A 23,831-nucleotide genomic window follows, 5' to 3' on the forward strand; every position below is an offset into this window, starting at 1 on the left:
ATGGTCCTTTGTTAAAGTTAAACTCGCGCTCCTCCACGGTCAGTGTAGGGGGTAACGTTGAATAATCCATCTCGAAGAACTATCATAAAGGGTTTCCGTTATTATCATATGACATCTGCGTGTTCTAAATCCATTATTTTCAGTAGGGTTTGGCCGGATATCCGGCTGTTTTATAATGCCGGATATCCTGCAATTTACCGATTATCCGGCGTCAAAAATCAGCCGGATATCATGTAACCGGATAGTTTTAATATCCGGCCGGCTATTGAAAATGACCGGATATCCGGCCAAACCCTACTTTTCAGTTGAGCTTCATACATATGTAAACATTTGTAATAAGAGATATAAGTTTTCCGGAATTTTAATGTAGGGAGTAGATTTGAAATCTGCATCAAATTTTAAGGATTTTTTATAAAATTCGTTTTTTTGTAAAATTCTTTATCTAAAAGCGAAAATACATTTTAAGTTAATTAATTTTGACCAATAGGATAGGTGGATTTTAAACTACCTGCGCTCTAATTAGTTGAATGATGTACGACATCCAATCAGAGCGCAGATTTTTTAAATCCACCAATCACAGATGCCAAAATTAACTAACTTAATTTGTATTTCCGCTTTTAGATAAAGAATTATACAAAAAACGAATTTTATAAAAAATCCTTAAAATTTGATGCAGATTTCAAATCTACTTCCTACATTACCATTCCGGAAAACTTATATCTCTTAATTTGTAATCCAAGGGGGATAGGTCCACGAAATACATTTAACTTGTATACTTCGTAGTTTATAAAGTAATTCTCGTTAGATACACTTCCTGGAAATATCCCGTAATGAATACGAAAACGAAGTCATGTGATAAAAGCAATTTTTGTTAGATGCACTTAGTGGAGGTATCCCTTTAGGATCCTCAAAAATCAAGATATATGAGCTTCGATATGACTTAAACTAGCCTCACATAAAAAGTAAGGTTATTTAACCGTAAAAATCTCGCTAACCACCTAACTGATTTTGTTTCCATTTTCTGTAAGCTTCACTTTGGTTTAGGGGAGTGAGTTTCCTATTTTTTCAATAGGTAGCTAGGAAGTGTTTTTTTTTAAACTCCATTAGTGGTCAGTTCGTTGATCCCAGTATAAGGTTTCACCAACAAGTGAAATAAATCTAAAATGGCAAATGGAGAGGTCGTCAATTTTACGATGTGTTGCCCCCCCAACGACAGCTGAAAACCACGTATAGGTTTCGTGATTTTTTTCCGAATTAATTTCGTTATTGGTATAAGCTGGTTGATCCAGAAGGAAAGGATCGTTATTTTGGCCAGTGCGAATATATAAAAATCTGGTAAGATACAAGTAATAATGTAACCTTTACAAAACTCTTTTTACTAGATAAGGATTCTAAGCGAAAATGTTAAGTTTTATTGACGTATTTAAATGTCGTATTCTTAAAGCTTTCTTTTGAATTAAGCGTTTTGCACGAAAAAAGGCATGGTGTTGGGTTTCCGATTTTGCACAACATTGTGCAATATTTAGCATTATATAATACAAAACGTTTTTCTGTTTTTTTTTTGCGAAATAAGGACGATCAAATCTCAAAGCAGACAAGAAATTTAAGTTTAAACGCGTATTCCCTTACCTGAATTGTACTATAAGCTGATTTCCTGACTTGCAGACCTCATGAGAACCATACGATATTTGCAGTCCAGCAGTTAGGGACATAAACGATTCCTGTTCGTTTATATGATTTTATCTGAGAATTCGTTAACTTTACTCGATAAAGAATGTTTAATTTAAAATAGATTTACTTGCATAGGTAAGTAATTGTAAAAAAAAAAGGTTTGATATAATCGTAGTAAGGATGAAAATATCCATAAAAGTAAAGCTCTGAAACGGTAAGTTAACATTGTTGCTAGAATCCTCATGCATAGCTTGAGATCTTGAGTACAAACCGAACCTGTTAAAATTGACAGATTGGCCTTCAGTGACGGACGCAGCAATCACAATTACAGAAAAGCTTTGCCTTTAAATACCCTGATTTAATCACAATTCAGAATAGGATGGAAAAACATCTAGATTAAGATACCCATGGCGGTAGAACTACCAGATTTTTCAGGTAAATTTCGATATTTTCACTTATCCTCATAGTAATAGGAAATATTTAACAATAAAAACTTCTTGATCTAACACTTAAATATAAATGAAAAGACAGACGAATAAATAATTTATAGAGTAGCTTTGCTAACAAAAACATAAAAAATTATTAATCTTAAATATATTTAATAAAGGTCTGAAATATTAGGTTTCATAACAGTAACAATAATTTACATTAGCACACCAACATATTTCATTATAGATTTTAAGTTTACAAACTTATTTCATAATATAATATTAAATAGTTTTGTATAAACTTATATTTTTATATATGGCAATAGCAAGATACTTTAAACATTAAAGAGTGCTATATATATATTTGATTTTTACACTTCAAATAATTAACATTACTTGTAAAAGACTTCAGTACGATATTAAATAATACATTAAATGAGAACGAATGAATATGGAAAAACTATTTACAGTATACATAAATGATGACTTAAGAATAATAAATGAGCAAAATTTTGAAAAATCCACAAATTTTAAATTTAATTTACTCTTGATTATAATAGTTCATGTAATCTTCTTGGGTCCACTCTTCAATCGGCTTAGAGTTTAGCGGATGAGCGGCGCATTCAACAGTATGTTCTTCGCATGTATTTTCATCAGCTGCTACCGGGGTCTCTTCGGTGGTAGCGGCGGGTGTATCGTTAAATTCAACATTAACGGGGGCAATAGCAGGGGCAGCAATGTAGTAAAGGAGACCTGTGTTGGGGTCCTGAACACAGTATGTATACATGGGGACATAGGTAATTTCACCAGTGGGGGTAGGCTGAGCTAACAAGGGCTCGCCGTTTGGTCCAGTGCAAAGAGGATAAGCTACCGGCATGGGGACCATAGGAACGGCTGCAGGGTCTGGGTATACAAGGCTGGGAACGGGTGAAACAGGCACATGAGGCTCGACCGGGCTGCAAGAGGATTCGGTGTCATCGCCGCCGGAAACTGTGGCGGGCGTGTGAACAGCTGTGCGTGGCTCTGAAGATGTACTGCTGACGCCGCTGCAAATGCCCTCGTCGGAGCAGTCTGAATATGCGGCACATTCCGCGTCCTCCGCAGAAATTTCGGACTCTGCAAGCTCTAGCTGTAGGGGAGCGGTGGTTTCAACAGGGACTGGGGTGTAATCGGGAAATTGTTTCTTGAAAAGTGTGTAAGCTTCATCAACGACTTCTTGTGTAAGGAGGTGAACGTATTCATTGACATAGAAAAATGCTTGAACAATAGGAACATTGTCTTCAGCAGCATAACCAACAAGCTGTATAGATACATCATCTCTGAACAATATGTCTGATACAATGTCAATGATAATTTCATCAGAAGCAGGAAGGACGTGTGCAAGGTAAACCTCAATGGCTTGGAAGGGCAGTCTGATGAAGTCATCTCTAAGCTGGCACAAGTCTTCAACAGGGACTGTGGTGTAACCTCCATGGTCGACAAACTTAATATCGCAAGAATCTGAATCTTCGTTGAATTTAACCACCTGGCATCTGTAGATTTTACAGTCCGATTTGACAGCAAGAAGGCTGCCAGCAGCAATGGGGCGCAACAGCTGTGGGATGTCGCCTTGATAAGCCTCGAGCATAGCCTCCTCCAGTGGAGCAAGACCAACATGTGTAGGGTTGTTCATCTGCTTGATAAAAATATGACCGGCATCAACACAGCTGGCAACGGTCATGTTGTGTAGGCAAAGTGGCTCAACAGACAGTGTGAAAGTACTGTTGCCATCCGCATAGGCAACTGCAATTGGCTCCTGGGCAGATTCAGCCACTGGAGACTCCCCGTACATCTGTTCAAATCCCGGCGGCGGTTTGACGCTCTTCCTTTTCTCGTGCAACTCCATGGCCTCCTTCTGTGTGGCAGCCATGTCCCTCAGTGCTTTGCCAGGGACAACTCGTGTGTTGGCTCTCTTAGGAGCCTTGTCCTTGTTCTGTAGCTTCCAGGTTGACTGGACAACGTGTCTAACATCAGCGCCAAGCTGGACCATGGCAGATAGTTGCTCTTCTGACAAATTCATCTTAGCGACACCCTCGGTAAGGTCGTGGCAATCATCATGGACAGCTTCCTCGTCAATGCATTCTTCAGACTGACAGCTAACATCTAAACAAAAAATTAGTTAAAAATAAATAATAATTCTTTAAGATCATTTGACCAGTTTTTAAACGTAACAAATGCAAAGTCTTAAATTAATTTGCAAAGTGAGTTTTATAGGAGTTGTCCTAGCCTTACTTGATATTAATTTGCATGTAAAACAAGATTGAATCGAAAAGCTTAAATTTAAAAACATTATCGAGTCAGTTATTAACAATACTTAAAACGTTAACAACTCCATCAACTTAACCAATCATTAGTAAGTCCCCAACTAACATTAACCACATAACTAATGACATGAAAAACTTTTTATTATGAAAAAAAATTTAATGAGTCTATACGAATTTATCCTAAAAAGTGTATAATAAATGAATATAGTAAGTAGAATATAAGACTGTGATATTACATAGATTTTAAAATATTATATAGGATTATTATTAGATTTGTCATTTCACGTGTTAAGTATTACATATAAGAATAGTTATAAAATTTAAAGGAAAACTTTGGCTTCAAATAATAAACAGTAAAGTAATTGATAAAATTGACTGTAAAACGAATAAAATGTGAAATAAAACTAAACTTTAAACACGTGGAATAAAAAAGGTTAATTTTGTAATAACTGATGACTCTTCTCAATTATAGTTGCAAAGAAAGAAGTTCAAATAAAATTTAATAAAATGACAATACCTGAATCTGTAAGACTATCGCAGGACTCTGAACAGCCGCTTGACTCTGACTTCGGCGAGCAAGATCTCTCGCAGGCGTCCGCCCAATCGTACTTTGTGCTCCTGCCATCCTCGCCACCAAAGTTAATGGACTCAACCTCGTTGCTGACAACGGGCACGTTGACTTCAGGCATTTTTAAATTTGTGTAAAGATTTATAAAAATTTAAGTTTAGCTTAAAAAGCTGTTAATTTACTTTGTATAATCAAGGACCATGTGCTATGTTAAGAAACAAGAGTAGCGTACTCCTCTCAGCACCAAGGTCTAACGTGGACTGAATTAGTTTGAGAAATTATTGCGGAAACGTGGTGGATACCACAGAATAGGTTTCTGCGCACACAATCTGCGCAATATTGCACCACGTGCTGTTGTTATTGTAAAAGGGAAGTGGGGCCTTACAAAGCGTGGGGAGGGGCTGGAATTATATACGCGGACAAAAGAGGAGGCTGAGGTTCAAGGGGGGATAGCAGAGGAGAGACACAAAGGGGCGATGTTTGGGTTATGGTGTAGAGATTTTGGTGTTTCTATAATTTTAAACAGATTTTCAAAACAAAAAATAGCAAACATAATAGTACGAAAAATATAAACATATGTAAAATGAAAGAAAATAGAATCAATGATAAGTTTTTGTAGATGTATAAAATTATTTGCTTTTTTTTTGCCTAAAATAATAAAAGTTAATGAAAAAACATAATCTACAGTAGTATGCGACTCTTACGTTCTTTCCCTTTAAATTTACAAGACCCCCACTTGTTAAAGATGCTACCCCCTGCCCCCATTATAGCCATCACTTACCCCCCATGAGGTGTTTTGACGAATTTTTTGTCGGACAATTAAAGCAGCTTCGATGTACTTTCGTTTTACCAAGACTTCATAAAACCAAAAGTTAAAATTCATTTTTAAATTAATTTATTAATTTTGATTAGTTTAAAACAACTTACGTAATGTAGCTATAAAAAGTCTAATAAAACCCGTACTTTTGTTATGTAAGTTCAGATTTTCATAGACGAAAAAATTTAGATTGGATAATTAGCTTTTTTTGCACAAAATAATTTCTTGAAACTTTTCTCAAAGTTCGTTTTATCGGTCTTTTATTAAGTAAAAATTGTTATTTTTTTGTGTACAACTAATTGATAGTTCTAAACTTTTTACCTATAGTTTCAAAATCATATGAGAGATAAAAATAAACAAGGATGATAACTTATATAAGTAGCAAAGCTAAAAAAATATGGATAAGTATTAGGATAAAATGAACTACAGAGCAGTTTCATAAAAAAAAACTAGAAAAATCACAAATTCTTGTGAGATATATAACATGAAAATCTAGAAATTGATCTTGCACCTCAATCAATAATGAAACTTTGTGGGGATATGTATATTGTTAACTTATTAAATCCCTACAAATATCAGCAATCTATCTCGAATAGGAATAAAGAAAATCATGAAAACTTAAAAATCTTGGAATCAAAATAGCACCCCAACCAAAAGGCAAATCCCAATAAAACTTAATATAAGTAAGTATGCAGAATATCAAGGTATTTAATCCCTGAAAATTTCAGCCGTCCATCTTGAATTGGATTTAATTGAAAATCATGAAAACTTAAAAAATTATGAATTAATCTAGCACCCCAATAAATTGATGAATCTTAATTTAACTTGGTGAAAATATCAAGAATATTAACATATTTAATCTCTGAAAATTTCAGCGTTCTATCTTTTAAAGGAGCCGAGAAAATCAAGTTTCCCCCACTTCATGACAGACATTTCAGATTATAGTGTAGCTTTGCTACTATAAAAAAAGTGTTCATAAAACTTCTAATATAAACTAGTTTACAGGAATACTTAGTTCTACTCTGACTTCCACATTGACTATTGTAGGTATGATATATGCTAAAATCTAAGGGAAAGTGTTTTGGTTTTTGGATCATAACAAATTTGTTAACAAGATACAACTTTAGAAAAACAAGGATAACAACATCCATAAGTAGTGAAGCACAAAAAATCATAAATGGGAATACGTACAAGTAGATTTAAAGTGTATTTATTAAAATCAAGAATAGATTTATTGGAGAAAATAACAAGGTTGTTTTCTTTTAATGACAGGAAATTTAATTTTGATATCTATAACTAAAAAAATTTTGGAAATCGGAGAAAAAAAAATTTGGGGGGGGGGGGGGCTGATGCTCTCTACTTTTTTTAGTTAAAAAAATAAAATAAGAAAAAAAATTTGGGGGGGGGGAGGCAATTTTTTCTAGGGGTATCCTCCCCCAAAATAGTTATAAACCTTCCCTGACCAATGAGAAGTTACCCTATAAAGAAGAACTTGAACGGTTCAGTGGTTAGCAAGATCCTTTTGTACAGCAAACAGAGAGACAGACAGACATCCTGTTACTTTAATATAAGGACTAGCGGCTATGCCCCTAGAGGCCTCTGGAAATACTTGAGGAGGGGGGATTTAAATTCGATAACCCAGTTTACATTAAATTAAAAATAAAGAAAAAAAATTGTGGGTAAATATTATAGTGGCGGTGGTGGTATCCTCCCTCAAATTAGTTATAAACCTCCTCAGGACCTATGAGAAGCTACCCTGTAAAGGAGAACCTGATGGGTTAAGCGGTTAGCGAGATCCTTTGTTACAAACATACACACAGACAGACATCTTGTTACTTTATTATCTTGAATTACTTAATAAAAAAGGGTATTTTAAAAATTATTATGATAATGAAAGAATTAGTAAAGAAATTTGTATACTTTGTCTATGATAAACAACAAGTATATAGTAAAGTAGATGGGAGGTGGGGGGCGTGGGATAATGCGACACTTTGGAAAAAGAGAGAAAGGAAGGTGGAGTAGACTTGTGTGCTTTAGGAAGCATGTTGAGTTTGGGAATGGAGCAAGGCGGTTAGTTACAGAGGACAAAAAATGGGGCAGAAACGGGAAGGGGAGTGGGTATGAGAAAATTCGAGAAATAAGGCAGTGAGAGGAATCAAAACAAAAAAGATTACGGTGCGTGTGGAAAGGGAAGGGGGATAGAAATTTTAAGGCCTAATTTTCCACGTGGAGACGTGCGTAATAAACAAAAATACACATACTTTGGACGCAAATTTAAGCAATTTTATGCTATAAATGAATGGATTATTGTTACAAATTCAATTGATAAAGGGATATTTTACGATATATTTTGAAAAGCACTAATATTTAGGGTTGTTTAGTATGAGAAAAAGGGGGCCAAAGTTAATTGGGGGGGGGGGGGGGGGGAATGGGACTATTGCACCATGTTAAATTTTCTCAAAGTACAACACGTTGGGAAAAAGGGATGAAAACGATTGAAGACCGCGTGCAAAACGTTGTACTTTAATTCATTTTTATCTGAATTCATTAAAACTCATATTAATAAATTTTATACGGAATGTTTATTTATTAAAATGTTTAAAAACATTCAAAATCGAATTGATATCTTTTTTATTACATAATACGTACAAAATCATCGATTATTTTTCACCTATTTAATAATAAGAACAGCACATGTTCTTAATAATCAAAAGTAGCGAAGCCATATAAGTACAATTTTTTCGACAAATCAATTTATACTTTGATTTTTGTCATAACTAAAAAACTTTGAATTAATCGTATGATTAAAATCATGTACAGACATTTAATGTCGAAAGGTTATTTAGCTTGTAAATTAAGATCTCGCTATTTTTCTGGCACCTCCCTCTCCTCCAAAGATTTGGGGTTTCTCAGCAGTTGTAGATTTCTGCATAAAAAAGGTCCTTGGAAGGTTTTTTTTGAGAAAGGGCGGCATAGCTATCCCTAGATGAGTAATTAGCTTAGGAAATAATGACCCAATTTTTGTGTATTTGTTTGTTGGTAGAATGACCCTCTACCTCTCTCTAAAATGCCCTATAACTGTATATTCATGTGTTCTAAACTTTCTGTTTTCCATATATTTTGACAAAATAATTGCTGATAATAACTAGATTAGATATAAATCTAAATCTCTAAGTTTTATTTATTTACATTTTAAATTACCTGCATGCTACCTGTTAAGATTATATACAAGTGGTTGCACCCAAAACCTCTTATTATTAAGTGAAGATGTGAATTGCTATTCATAGCTTAAAACCACCCAAAGGTCTGTTATGATTCCCTAAAAGCACAAATTAATCAAACCAGTAATTCCAAAGACCGTTTTTATATTGATTGACTTGTAGCTGCGCCCCTAGCATCTATAGGATTTGTTTTCAAAGGGGAGAGGGGTAGAAAAATGCCTAAAACCTCCTGGGACCTATTTGAAGCTTCCCTCATGTAGAGAATTTAACTGGTTCAGTGGTTACCGAAATCTTAACAAACAAATACGTTATATATAACTAGCGGCTTCGCCCCTAGCCTCTAGAGGCTTTGCCCCAAGAGGTGATAAAAAAAATTAATGTTAACTTCTAAGAAAAAAAAGGACCAAGGAAATCTTCTACAAAAAAAGAACCAAGGAAATCTTCTACAAAAAAAGAACCAAGGAAATCTTCCATAAAAAATGGGGGGGATTTTTTGTTTTTTGGGGGGTTTGGAGTGTCCCACCCCCTAAGAAAATAGCCTAAAACCACCAAAGGAGCAGTAGGTATATTCCCTGAAGAGTAGAATCCGATCGGTTCAGTGGTTACCGAGATCTTAAGCTTCAGACGGACGGACGGAAAGACGGATAGACATCAAGCTACTTTGTATTTTAGATGAAGATGATATGCTTAAACTTTTATAGAGTAAAGAGGTTCTCATCCCTGTTCACAAAAATATAAATAACAAACCTATGTCACAAAATTAAATTACATTAAAACCTTATAAATAGAAATGTTAGACTTAACTAAAGATTTTAAGAACTATAATTCGATTTAACTCTTTATATTGTAGGACAGCTTGACACAGGGCCCGGGAAGGTTTTAGGCTATTATATTTAAATACCTTACCCCTTGTACAGAGTCCCTAAATGCTAGGGGCACAACTGCTAGTTATAAACACATAAAATAACTCAGTAATTATGTCCATAATAAGCACAGCCGAAATTGCTATTTAGCTAACTATATTTTTAATAAAGACAGTAGGTAGTTTGTTTTGATAAGAAAAATCTTAAAAATCTGTCAGTGACTAAAGATGATATTGTAAATCTTGTCGATGTAATGTACAAACATACAGTTTTTATAGATTAGCTGTGCTCAAAATAACTATCATGCATAAACCTCGTGGAATAAGAAGGCTAACTTTATTTGTATTTAAGAAAAGTATGATGTGTATCTCTATGTTTTAGCAAAGGATCTTAGTGGCCGGCTGGTTTTTGCTTTTCATGGAATCTGTCTTCTGGTCATTTATGACGTGGTTTCGCCAATTTTTCCAGGGTAAGGTAACCTTCTCATAAACATAAATATCTCCCTCGAAAATATTTTTAAATAAAAAAAAGATATTTAGGGGGTAGGATGTTAGCCAACACCCCCTTTCTCTAATGTGCCCTAGTGGCTACGTAAGCAGCCATCCAACGCCGTATTTATCATAACATATTTCATCATGTACTTAGTAGCACATTGTGAAATTTGGGTGTAGAGGTAACTCGTGGCCGGTTGTAGTGTTTTTGGATTTTAGCTCAATATTTTCTTTTCATTTTTAGCATTTTTTATTCTTTAAATCTTTTAATTTTGCTTTTTTTATTAATTAGAATGACTATTTGGTTAACTTTGAAAATTAGGCCAACATTAAAAATCTCAAAAAAAAGTTTAATTTGCCTTTTTTAAATCTCTGTGTTTAGATTTTATAATCCTGGACCTTTAATACTTTATTTATAAGTATGATCCAATATGAGTACCACCTTCATGGTTTAATTATCCGGTTTTATGCTATTTTTTTATATTTTTGTTGTGGTAGTGTAATTTATGATGCCGGGATATTATAGTTGCTAAGCGAGGTAATATATACAAAGTAACATGATGCAATAATATGAAAGCTGCTGCAATGCTTTGGTCTCCAAACCTTTCCATTTCAGAGAGGTTTGGTGATTTTTAAAATAAATAATATTCCCCTCTGTAATTTAAAGAATAGAATTCTACTATTTTTATACTAGCGGCTCTGCCCCTAAAGGCACTTGAAGAAGAGGTGTTTGGGTGTTTTAAAAAGTTATAATAATAAAAATATTAAAAGGGGGGGGGGGAGAGGAAGATTTTTGTCCAGGGACGATTTTTCATGGGAGGCTGGAGGAAACTTCCTACAAAAATCAAAAATACTTGCAAACCTTCTCTGGACCCATGATAGGCTGCTTTGAATAGGAGAACCATATCGGTCCAGCGATTAGCTAGAAACTTTGGATAAAACACATTGACATCCTGTTACTTTTAAATATTTCCTACAATAAAATATAGCCTACAAGGCTACACCTGGCCAGGACCAACACTAAACTTCCCCCAGAGTTATAAAACGTTTATAAAATCTTACTTGATACACAAATAGACAAAATATTATAACTTGAAGAGGATAGTCCTTTTAATTTTTTTAAAATGTTTGGAAAGTAAAATGTCAGAAAAAATTTAATAAGAAAAAAAAATATAAACACATATTATTTATTTTAAAAATCTATTTCTATAATTAAATTCTAAAACATCAGATTTTAATTATGAAAAAATAAAAATAAATCTATTTTTACTGGAAGTGAGGGAGAAGATGATACATTCTTCTATTTTAGGGATCGTACCAGAAGTCGTAAAGGATAAGACAATTGAGTTTAAACTTATATGTCTTTCGCCCCCACCCAACTCAAAATAAGTAATTTCTTAGCATTAAATTTACTTAATACTGTAAATATTCTCTAGAATAAAAATATTCTATCTCAATTCAGGGATAGGCCAATGGACGCAATGAAAAAGTTAGGAGAAGTTTCTCCTCCAATTTAATCCTGATCCAGCCATCAAAAGCTAGCCAATTGTAAAACGAGCTTAAATATTTATTTGGGGAAAATAATTAAATTCCATTGTCCCATCCATCTTATTATGATTACATTTTATCACTATAAAATTTATTCTTAATCATTACATAGGAAATCTAATATCAATCATTACTATTTTTGTCAGCTCCACTTTAAATTCATCACTTTGAACCTATAAATAAGAATAAATGGATCTACTGCAGTTCACGGTAAAATATTTCTACTAACGATTATCTCCAAAAATCTATGAACTAGCTGCCAAACGGCTGAACACATCATGTTGCATAGGAAGACCTATAATTAATCTGGAATATCCAAGATCCAATGATGCACAGGGAAAGCTTCACTAAATAAAAAAAAACTCGTAAAATAAGTCTTTTTCGCGAATGTATGTACAATGTACATATTATTGATTAAAGACTACTCCAGATTATTTGGTTAACATTTTGTACGAATACTATCTATACCTTTACCGTTTATCCGTTTGCAGCCTTTTATGTTCACGTATATTTCTAGATATTCGTTACCAGGAATATTTTATCGTGAACTGCACTAGATCCGAATAAATTTTTTCAGTGCCAACACTCAAATATATGTTTGGACCACCGAGACTGACCTCATCTTCCCCCTCCCCCTTTAAAAAAAAAAAATGAAGAAAAAATATTTTTAGTCCTTGCTAGGAATTTTTGTGTCGGACCAATCTTTGCCTACCCTAACCTAACCTTGATACGTTCTTTTGTGGCCCAAATGCGATATGAGGTGCACCAACAATTGATACTGTAACCAAATTCCTTAAGTTCCAATTATCTTCACTTATATTATTGTTTTGTTTTAAAGATATGTATTTTATAAAGAAAAGACATATACATACAGAATTACATATTAAAAACGAAGTTTTTCTATAATTAGGGTCGGTCAGTCCGTCTGTCCGTAACGGTTAGCTTTTTTCGTTAATTTAGGCATGTTAGAATTGTCCTATCGATTTCAAACTTTGCATGATGGTTCCTGTAGTAATTAGGTACGATTTAGAAAGCATAGCAACTCTATAATCGTTACCAGAATGTCCGTACGTTCATTTTAAACATGTTGATTTTTTTTACTTTTTTAATAACAATTTTTTATGTGATAAAATCATCCGATTGATCTGATTTTTGGATTACTTATCCCAATTACAATAAGGTACAATATTATGAGCGGAGCATCTCTATAATCAAGTATTAAAAATGTCAGTATGGCCTTAAACAGAATTCTGTATTTAAGAAGTTTTGCAACAAATTTACGTATAATTTTGTCAAACCTTATATTTTCATATTTTGTATATTTAGTTCTGACACTCAACAAAAGTTAATGTTCGTCTGTCATATCGTTTCAGAGCTTCGCTTTTATGTATATTGTCATCCTTGTTAATTAACACCTCCTATATATCATGTCTTTCGGCTCGGCTTACACCTCACATAATATTAAAAAATAAAAGCGAAACAATTCTATAATAAGGGTCTGTCTGTTAGCGCTTATCGTTAATTTCACTTTTTATTAATTTATGAAATTAAGTTTATATAAACAAATGTTTACCTTCAATTTAATGAACACTTCTGGGTAATCTAATAACTTCTTATTCTAAAATATTATTTTAATATTTCTCTTTTATTAAAGTAACAGGATCTCTATCTAAATAAATATCTATGCTAAAATTTCGAAAATGGACGGAACAATGGTTTTACAATATCTCGGGAACATTCACATTAACACAGCAGTTTTTAAAAGCGAAAGTTTTCTAAAATAGGGTCGGTCCGTCCGTCTGTAACGGATAGCTTTTTTCGTTAATTTAGGCATGTTAGAATAGTCCTATCGATTTAAAACTTTGCATGGTGATTCCTGTAGTAGTTAGGTACGATTTAGAAAGGATAGCAACTCTATAATGGTTACCAGAATGTCCGTATGTCCATTTTAAACATATTGATTTTTAACTTTTTTAACAACAAATTTGTATGTGATAAAATCATCCGATTGTTTTGATTTTTGGAACACTGATTCCTAGGACAACAAAGTACAATGTTATAAGCAAAGTATCTCTATAATCAAGTCATAAAAACGTAAGTATGTCCTTAAACATTATAATGTATTTCTGCAGTTTTTCAACAAATTTGATTAAAATTTTGATTCGACATTTATACATTTATGTTCTGATTTTTAGTTCTGACAAACTACAAGTATAAATGTTCGTTTGTCCTACCATTTCAGAGCTTCGCTTTTATGGATGTTGGTCATCCTTGTTTTTAAGCATTTTAATTATATCATCTTCACTTCTATTTTGAAGTGAAGCCCAAAGTGGCTAAGGTGATTCACTAATAATTTATAAACATTAATAGCGGCTGCGCCCCTAGCATCTAGTGGACTCTGTGTTCAAAGGGGTAAGGGGTGTCAGAAAAATAGCCTAAAACCATCCCATGTCTTAAATCTAAAAATAAATAGCCTGAAACAGTCCCGGGGCATATGTGAGGCTTCACTGTAAAGGAGGATCTTATCGGTTCAGCAGTTAGCGAGATCCTTCGCTGTAGACAAAAAAGCTTTCTACTTTATAGAATAGGATATATTTTTTTGTCTAAAAAATATGATTTATAACATATATGATATTACATTTACTGAAAATATTACCAGTTACTGTTATATATATTGATAAAAAAAAATTCCCGTTTTTCTGTTAACTTCTAAATTTCTAAAGGAAAGTAAAATGAATTAAGTAATTGATTCAGCGTATAAATTGTGTTTCTAAAATTAGAAATATTTTTTGTATGTAAATTGTGTTATATAGTACATCAGAAAATAATAAAATAGAATAAAAACCTGCCCTCTTATAACAATGTACCTTGTCAAAAAAGATAAAAATATCACATGTTTAAATGGACACTTTCTTAATCATACCTTACTACTAAAGGATTCTGTCTTTAATTGAGAGAACAATTATAATATGCCTAAATTAACTATCAGAGCTATCCGATACGGATGGACGGAGCCTAATTATAGAAAAGTTTTGCTTTTAATAATGACAAATTACATAAAATGACTTTATATCCCTGTGAATGGCTTGACCAAGAAATAATATTTGTACATTTAACTTTAAGTTGTTCTACAATTTTCCAGTATCGCTTTGAAACCGGTTAATATCCGGTGGATTAGTGCCGGTTCTCTGTCACAATGAAAAATTATGCAAAGCATCGAATTATACCCAGTTTTCTACGAATATAAAAATGTACAATCATAAGACCAGTTTTTCAGCCCGTGCTTTCGGCAGCTGCGACTATGCCTCAACTTTAAAACCGTATAAATGCTTTGAAAAATTTGTTTAATAGAGGAATTGCCATATTTGGGTAAGGTATATACATCCAGCTGATTAATAAAATTGTTGAATTCTCTATAGGCTACAGTCGGCTGAAGCGCGGCTGCCGAGCCCTGATTTAAGGTGATCAAATGTATATGTATGTATGAGAGTGAGAAATATCCGCCTTCTTATTGAAATATCTCACATACTTATTTATTTGTATTATTTATTAACTCCACCCTTTTATTACTCACGGTGTGTTTGTTTTTTAGTAGCTTATGTTTTGTATGAATCTCCGCCTCTTTTTAACAGGTAAATGTCATTACACAAATAATAAGCATATTTTCTTATTGCAGCCTATGTGTGAAAACTCCGCCTTTTTATATGTTTGAAGAAAAGTATTACTCGCCCTTTTAAATTTATACGAAAGAAAAGCTTCCATGTGAAATCTCCGCCCATTTTTATCACTCTTACTTTAATTTCCTGAATTGCAAAGTATCCCCGCCTCTTTATAGGTTTATTTGTTTTTCTAACAATGATGATAACACCCATACAGCCAAGCTTAAAATTTTTAAGGAAGGACAAACGTATAATAATTCTTGTAGATTGTCAGAACTTAATAAGCAGAACATTAATTTGCAAGTCTAAACAAAATTGTACATAAATTTGATGATACATTAGTTTATTCAATACTATTTGCTTTGTCCCTAGTCTCTAGGAGAGGCAAGTAAAATAGCCTAAAACCACCCCAAGTCATTTTTAATGCTTCCCTGAAAAGTTCAATCCATTGCGGCCAGTAATTTCTTTGATCTTTAGCTTCAGACAAAAAATATTACCTTACATTTTAGGAAGTAAATTACATTTGATAAAAATAATAATTACCTTAGATAACATATAAAAGTTAAGGTCTGTCAGCAAGGAAAAGGTCCCTAAAGATTAAATTATATTGATTTTACTATTATATATATTTACTAACGGCTACGCCCCCTAGAGGCCTCTAGGGGCACTTGAGGAGGGGGGTGTCGAATTTGATAACCCAATTTCTTATTTTAGATTTTAAAAGAAAAAGAAAAAAGAAAAAATTTTGGGGGGGGGGAGTTTTCATTTTTAAGGGGGGGTTGGGGGTGTCCCATCCCCCAAGAAAATCGGGACCCATGAGATGCTACACTGTTAAGGAGAACCCGATCGGTTCAGCGGTTAGCGAGATCCTTCGTACACACAGACACACAAACAGACAAACATCCTGTTTCTTTAGTAAAAGGATTTATTGTAATTTTTAATAATCAATCAATATCTATCAACTTAAATTCACTAAAGCAATTGGTCGGACTACTGTCATTACATTTTTAAGTCTTTAGCATATTTATTAACATTATATAAATCGTGCAAAATTGTAAATCGTGCAAAATTGCTTAAATACTCAGAAAGGACATAATTGTCTTAAATGCCTGAAATCGGTAGGACAATTCTAACTTACCTAAATTATCAATCTTAGCTATCCGTTACGGATTGACCGACCGTAACTTAAAGTCTAATCAATACAAAAAAAAACAATATCAAATTATCTATAACATTTTTTGTCAATAATATGGCATATAATCTTAACTTAGGATCAAACAAGGAATCTTGAAAAATTCAGTGGCCTTTATTGACGTAATCAATGTTTTTAGGTTATTTAATTGAAGTATTGATAGACTTACCAAAATTTTTAAATATTGGAATTGTATTTTAGTTGAAAAGGGCTTATGTCTGCTGCTTATTATCATTCTTGTTTTTAACTGGAGGGACTTCTTAAAGAAAAGCTAGGAATAAAAAATTAATTATAAAAACCTGTATCTCTATCAAAGGCACAAGTTCTGTGTTTACATTTCACATAATCTGGTATTATCACATCCTGAAGTTAAAACAAATAAAATGCTTCATTTCAAATAACAAACAATGGGAGATTTTTTAGGGTGGGTGGTGGTACTCCCCTCCCAAATAGATAAAAACCATACCTAGCGTCAAGCTTTACTGTAATTGAAAGCCATTTCGATTTAGCTGTTATAAAGATCTTTCGGTACAGACAGACAATAATCCTTTCACTCTTACATAAGGGTTTGAAAGATTTCCAAATTTTTTGTTAGTCATCATAAGTGGTGGAACGGACCAACACGTGTGACTTGTAAAGCACATTTACTGCCACTAAGATACCCAGGGATCTAAAGGGACATGGCAATGGCCAATAAATTGATGTAAAGGGTGAGCAAAAAAAATGCGTACCTTTTTAAAATTCAAATTGCACGGCTTGTGTTAATGGTAGAAAATTGTTATGCATATCGTTAGAACCGCTATAAACTCTATTTTTTGGAAATATAAGAACGATTCCTCTGCTACGTATAGTTAAGGAGCTACGTGTTAAAATGTCTCAACTGATGTAAAACTTCACTTGCGAGTTTTAAAATTTAACTAAAAATTAGAGAAGATATTTTGCAAAAAGAGATGCCTACATTTTTTAATTTCAAATTGCGCAGCTTGTGTTAATAGTAGAAAAATGGTAGGCATACCGTTAGAACCGCTATGAACTGTATTTTTTGGAAATATAAGAACGGTTCCTGTGCTACGCATAGTTTAGAAGCCAGATGGTAAAATGTCCCAAAATTTACTCGCAAGTCAAGTTTTAAGTCAGTTAGGACCTTTTAACACGTAGCTCCTAAACTATGCGTAGCACAGGAATCGTTTTTATATTTCCTAAAAATAGACTTCATAGCGGTTCTAACGATATGCATAACATTTTTCTACTATTTACACAAGCCGCGCAATTTTAATTTTAAAAATGTACGCATTTTTTTCGCTCACCCTTTACATACCTATACACAAAATTACCCCGTCTATACATTACAATTAGTGTTTGAAACGTTCAGACACTCAACTTAATAAATCAACCAATCAAAATCTAATAAAAGTGCTCAAAGTTTTTGAGCTAACGAATAAGAAAACATTACTATACAAATTTTGAGACCCAATGTTCTGTCCCTCTCTGAAATTACCTTTGATATTTTGATATATTCTTTGAGCATGTCAAGGCAAGTCTCCTCGTCAAAGACACAAGATACTATTGTCAAACATCGTTGGTTTTCTTCCTAAATTTCAAACCTTTTTAATTTTTATTATTGTTTGAATTATGGCAGTCTTAGTTTCTCCATGAAAAGACAAGATATTATTGTCAAACATTGTTATTTTTTTCCTTAATTCTAAAATTCTAGTTTCACAGCAACTCTACAATTGTCCGTAGATACGTGCGTCAATTTGTTTTTATTAACAAACTAGCGACTACGCCTCTAGGGGCACTTCAAGGAATTGGTGGTAGGGGGATAAAAAATATTTTTAAAAGGTTAAAAACTAAAAAAATTTGGGGGGTGGTTAATTTTTTGTAGGTCAGATTTTTCTTGGTAGGTTGAGGTATCCTCCCCGAAATAGCTATAAACTTTCCAGGACCTATGAGAAGCTTCGCTGTCGGTTTGGTGGAATATAAGGTATGACAAAAAAAACAATTGAAAATTAATTTTGAGGACAGATAAAAGGTAAATTGTAATTATCAATAGGAAAAACCCTCAAAAAAGCTGAAATAAAGAATAATGGTTAGTTAGAGTTTAAAAATTGTAGAATTAAAAAGAAATTATAAAATTACCTCTTCTGGTGACAAATTTAATGATTTGTTATCTTGAATAGTTGCCAACGCCTTTTTCTAAACAGAAAATTATAAAATTGTGCTTTTCAGGGAATGTTATTACTGGTCATGCGATTTTTTAAAGTTTTTTTTTAAAATGCCTTTCATCAAAAAAACCGATTTATTTAAGAGATTTTATATGTATGTATTCCTCTAGGGGCACAGCTGCTAGTATAAAGTTTTCTTTATTCTTACTGCATGATAGTTTACTGCTCAATTCTAATCTTGTTAGCTCGTCATTGCTGCACTAATTTTCCACGAATGTTAAAATAAAAATCATAAATAGTAGCCCGGGCCTTCCGCCCTCTGGTCTAACAAAACTGGTCAAAAATTTTCATTTTAATATCAGCGGAAAGCTGTCTATAATACGATGCGATAACTAACTATTATGTGTCGCATTTGCCACTTGCATAGACAAAATTATTGGAATATCGAAGAGTAGGTTAAATTTTATTTCAATAAAAACAGCCAATAAGTTTATTAGCAAAACATTATTGTTGTTTAAAGATTAATTAAGTCCATAACTATTAAAAATATTAACTATTCACTAGCCATTAGAAATGCTGTAGTGTTATATTTAAAAAATCAATTCTTCTGACTAATGTTAAAATTAATTGACTATTACGGCAGAAAACATAATTAGATCAACAATAATGTTTATGTTTTAGATCTTTTAAATTAAATTTCGTGAATGAGACGATTGGACAGACAGACATACATTAGCTGTAAATATCTGCTACATTAAAAAGTTAAATGCAATAAACATTTTAAGTTGCTGTATATAAATAAATTTTACCAGAAAATTAGTTAGATAGCATGAACAGTAGTATTTAAAAAGGTATAAGATCATATAAATTCCCAGGTATCTTTCTTTGTAGTAAACACCTTTTTATTTGACTCATATATCCATTGAAAATTGACATAAAACAAGGATGACAACATCGACAATAGGCGAAGATCAGAAACATATAATGGGTATTACAAAGATAATATTTACTTTAGATTTTTTCAGAATTTGGTTTAGAAATGAATATTAAGATTAAAGGGTTATAATATAAAGATTCTTGCTATTTAAAACTAAAATAATTAATTTGAACTTTTTTTGGTTTTATTGATATTCACAAAGTTTAAAATGAAAACTTGATGACTAAAAATTATAGATAGCAGTCCGTTGATAGTAAAATGAATTTGAAGATTAACTCAGAACCGTTATAATCCAGCGGATATTATTTTTTAACTCCATTACTGAAAAAAACAATACACTAAAACTAAATAAAATGTTATTAAGTATAATTCCTGTAAAAGTTCATTAAACTATCTTTTTTTTATTCTTGAAATTATGAATAAAATGCAGTAATTTAATTTGTTATATTATCAAGTATTTATTATGAATGCTTCAAAGTATATTTATCATTTATAATTTGACAGTACTTAACTAGAAGTCTTGTCTGGAAAATTATCAAATTAATGGAAACAACGTTTTCATTTTAGTTTTTTTTTAGGGGGGGGGGGGGGGAAGAAATTGTTTTTGGTTTGTTGTACATTAAGGTCTCGCTAAACAAATACACTCAACACTGATTTTTCTTTGAATTTATCTTTGTTAATCAGGAAAGCTTCACATAGGTCCCGGGATATTGTTCTTATCTCCCCCTCACCCTTCGAATACGAGTCCTTAAAATGCTAGGGGTAAAGGCACTAATTAAAAATATAGTGTGTTATATTATTTGACCTTTGCCTAATCGTATATGAATGTTAATATCCTTTTAATTTATAATATCCAATGGATAAAATTTTGTGTTACTAAGTTAAACTTTACTTTGTATAAAAACAAGGACGGAAACATCCATAAAAGCGATTAAACCAATTTTGTTGCCCGGGCCATAATAGTTTTATGGTTTTATCTTAATATTCGCGGAAAATTGTCTGTAATAAGATGCTTTAAATGTTTTTTAGTGTTATAGCTGAGAACCGGTTATAATCCAGTGGATATAAATTGGTTTCGAAGCTATACTGGAAACGTTATTCCCAAGAACAAGTCATAGTTATAGATCGTTGCTTTTCTTTTCACGTTGTTACCGTAACAACCATACAAATTTGAAAATGATATGAAGATTCTAACATGCCTAAATTAACGACCTGAATAATTTAGATTTACATACCCTAAATGTAATAAAGTTTTGCTTTTTAAAAAGTTTTGATTTGATTGAAAAGATGAATAAACACTTTGTAATTTAAAAAAATAGTTTAAAGTATTATTTTAGATTATGATTATTTTTATTGTTAGTCACTGCACTGGTAGCATTAATTTTGAATATTGATCAAATTCTTTCAATCTTCAACATTTTTAACAGAAATAAATAATATCTTTTTGATACGGAAGGTGATCCATAAAAAGCCTAAAACCCGAATTTAAGAGGCAATATTCGAAGCTTTAAACTTTTAAAATTATAGACTTTTTTAGAAAAAGGGTAATTATATTAAAAATCAAAGTACCTTATTTATATGATTATGTTAAATATTCCCAGGCGGAGTGAGAGAGTGGGGACATTGGACTGTAAATTATACTGGTTCCCCAAGTTTTATTAAAGATTAGAGCATCTTGGTCTTATGAAATCTTGATGAGGGTGTACAAATTAGCAGTGTCTTAACTTTTGTTCATGGTAATGATGAGGGTTATATCAATTTATCGTCCTTTGTTTATTTACCTTAAGATCCTTAATATTAGCGAAGCTTAACAATTAAACTGAAATGGAAGGAGGCAGCTTATACCAATAACGAAATTAATTCGGGAAAAAATTCACGAAACCTATACGTGTTTTTCAGCTGTCGTTGGGGGGGCACACATCGTAAAATTGACGATCTCTCCATTTGCCCTCTAAATTTTATATTAGATTTATTTTGCTTGTTGGTTATACCTTATTCCTGGGAAGAAGGTATTTATTTAAGACATTTAAATGAAATAGAAGAAAACACGTCCTTACGCATTTTATAACATCCCCAAAAAGCAAAGGCCAAAGAGAACCATACAAAAACATACACAGACAAGAAAACAATAATTTTGTACTTAGTTTTTACAAAATTAATTAAAAGCTAAACTAGATTAAATAGTCGACCACTAAACTTATTTCATTTCGACTATTAGACATGTTAAAAATTGGTTAACATTAAAAGTAAAGTTCGTACCCACATAATTTTTATATTTGTATTTGCAAGCTCCGGTGTCCGACTAAAATAAAATTTGTAGGTTCTGCTCTGTTTATACTTGTGTATTCCCAGAGAATTTGTGTTCATACATTCCAGCTTATAAAATTCAGACCTTATGTTCATGGATGGATCAGAATATACGTAAATATTATTGGGCAGTTCTTTCATCCATATATTTTAAAGTTTAAAATCGATAGAAAGTTTCTAACATATATAAATTAATTTTTAAGGCAATCCATTTTGGACGGACAGACAAAATGACATTCTTATTGTAGAACGCTTTTCGAAATTTGCTTTTTATTTCTACTTGGTATTGTATGAACTCCTCATTATGCTCCAAGCTCCGTTAGTCTTACTCATCCTCTGAGAATATCTCCGCCAGGGTAAAACCAGAGCATAACCAAAATTCAGAGAAAAATGTTAAAAAATCGAAGAACATAAAAGCGTAAAATAAGCCAATCTCCAACCTCATATTGTATTATTTTGATTTATTGAATATAACGACCGCATGCTAATGTACAATGTTACAGGTAAAATATTTGAAAAGTGTCTAACATTCAATAAAACTTTTTCAAGCCTTAGGACAAACGTAGGAGTGATGTGGACACTTAACCTAACCTTTTTAAAACCATCGTATAGTTTTTTTAGTGCATAACCCCTGCGGAGTGCTTATTTGTCCTGGAACCCTTAATCTTAATTAAATATTTACCAGCTACCAAAATTAGAATTTTAACCCCAACAATTGAGTCCGCACCCCTGTATTTGAAAAAGGTATGGTTTTAAGCGATGCGGAGCTCCATTATTTGGGCAGCTTAGCTCCATACAAAAAATAATATGTCTGTTGGTTCCAAATCCATAAAGTAAGGTGTACTTGCAGCTCTCATTCGGTTCCAACACCAGTTAATAGCTGGGCTCCGGCTCCAGGTAGATGATCCTGAGCCGCACCTGGAGCCGTACAGTCTCGGCCCCAGGTAAAGGAACCGGAGCCGTATAGCCTCAGCTCCACATCGCTGATGTTTGATAATAAATATTTTGATGGTAATTAATTTAAAGCTTTGACACGTTTACCAAACTAACTGTGCAGCTATGGGACTAGACATATTGTGTTTGGCAAAGCTTTTCTATAATATGGACGTGTCTGTATTTCTTTAGATGATAATTAAATTCTGAAATCAATTCAAACTTTAAAAATTGATGCACGATATATGGCAAATCACCGAAAAGAATATGCGCATGCGGTTTATTGTTCGAAGCCCTTAGTTTGTCAGTTTTTAAGAAGTCCCCCTCCCCCTACTCAAAAAATAACAAAAAAGCTTGGACAGTCATACATAGCAAACTTTTTTCTTTTTCATTTCATCTCTATAATTGTAGGAGCTTTCTTAGTTCTTGTTTTAAAAATTGTCATACTTGTTTTATCTTATGCAATTTTAATTTTGCAGTAAGGTTATGTTGTGGTAAGCCGAAGCGTTTCAGCTCACCGGTTGCGAGTTCGAATCCAACGAGCCCTAGCCTTGAAGTATTCTACCAAAACAAACTAGCAGGATTTAGTCATACAGAAATTATATATTTAACTGAATACATTTACAATGGATGTTTACTATATATATACAAATAGATTATAACAATAGGTTAGGTTTGAAGGGGGTGTGGGACACAAGGGCGTAGCCCACGGCGGTAGACAGTCTGTG

General features: G+C 32.8%; 2 protein-coding genes across 2 annotated transcripts; both read right to left on the minus strand.

The window, feature by feature from the left end:
• Window positions 1-2,250: 2,250 nt before the first annotated feature.
• Window positions 2,251-5,435, minus strand: LOC145311841 (uncharacterized). Its single transcript, XM_080150843.1, has 2 exons — window positions 4,920-5,435; window positions 2,251-4,241 (listed from the first exon to the last, which is right to left on the minus strand). The coding sequence occupies exons 1-2, from the start codon at window positions 5,089-5,091 to the stop codon at window positions 2,641-2,643; spliced, it is 1,773 nt and encodes a 590-aa protein (XP_080006969.1). The 5' UTR covers window positions 5,092-5,435; the 3' UTR covers window positions 2,251-2,640.
• A 6,110-nt stretch (window positions 5,436-11,545) lies between these two features.
• On the minus strand, window positions 11,546-19,338 carry LOC145312552 (uncharacterized). Its single transcript, XM_080151807.1, has 7 exons — window positions 19,324-19,338; window positions 18,901-18,957; window positions 18,260-18,352; window positions 17,061-17,124; window positions 16,113-16,159; window positions 13,484-13,528; window positions 11,546-12,083 (listed from the first exon to the last, which is right to left on the minus strand). The coding sequence occupies exons 1-7, from the start codon at window positions 19,336-19,338 to the stop codon at window positions 12,015-12,017; spliced, it is 390 nt and encodes a 129-aa protein (XP_080007933.1). The 3' UTR covers window positions 11,546-12,014.
• Between the last annotated feature and the right edge of the window lie 4,493 nt (window positions 19,339-23,831).

Source organism: Acartia tonsa, chromosome 2 (assembly GCF_053477335.1).
Source record: "Acartia tonsa isolate MP-2025a chromosome 2, ASM5347733v1, whole genome shotgun sequence".
In the NCBI taxonomy this organism is placed as follows: domain Eukaryota; kingdom Metazoa; phylum Arthropoda; class Copepoda; order Calanoida; family Acartiidae; genus Acartia; species Acartia tonsa.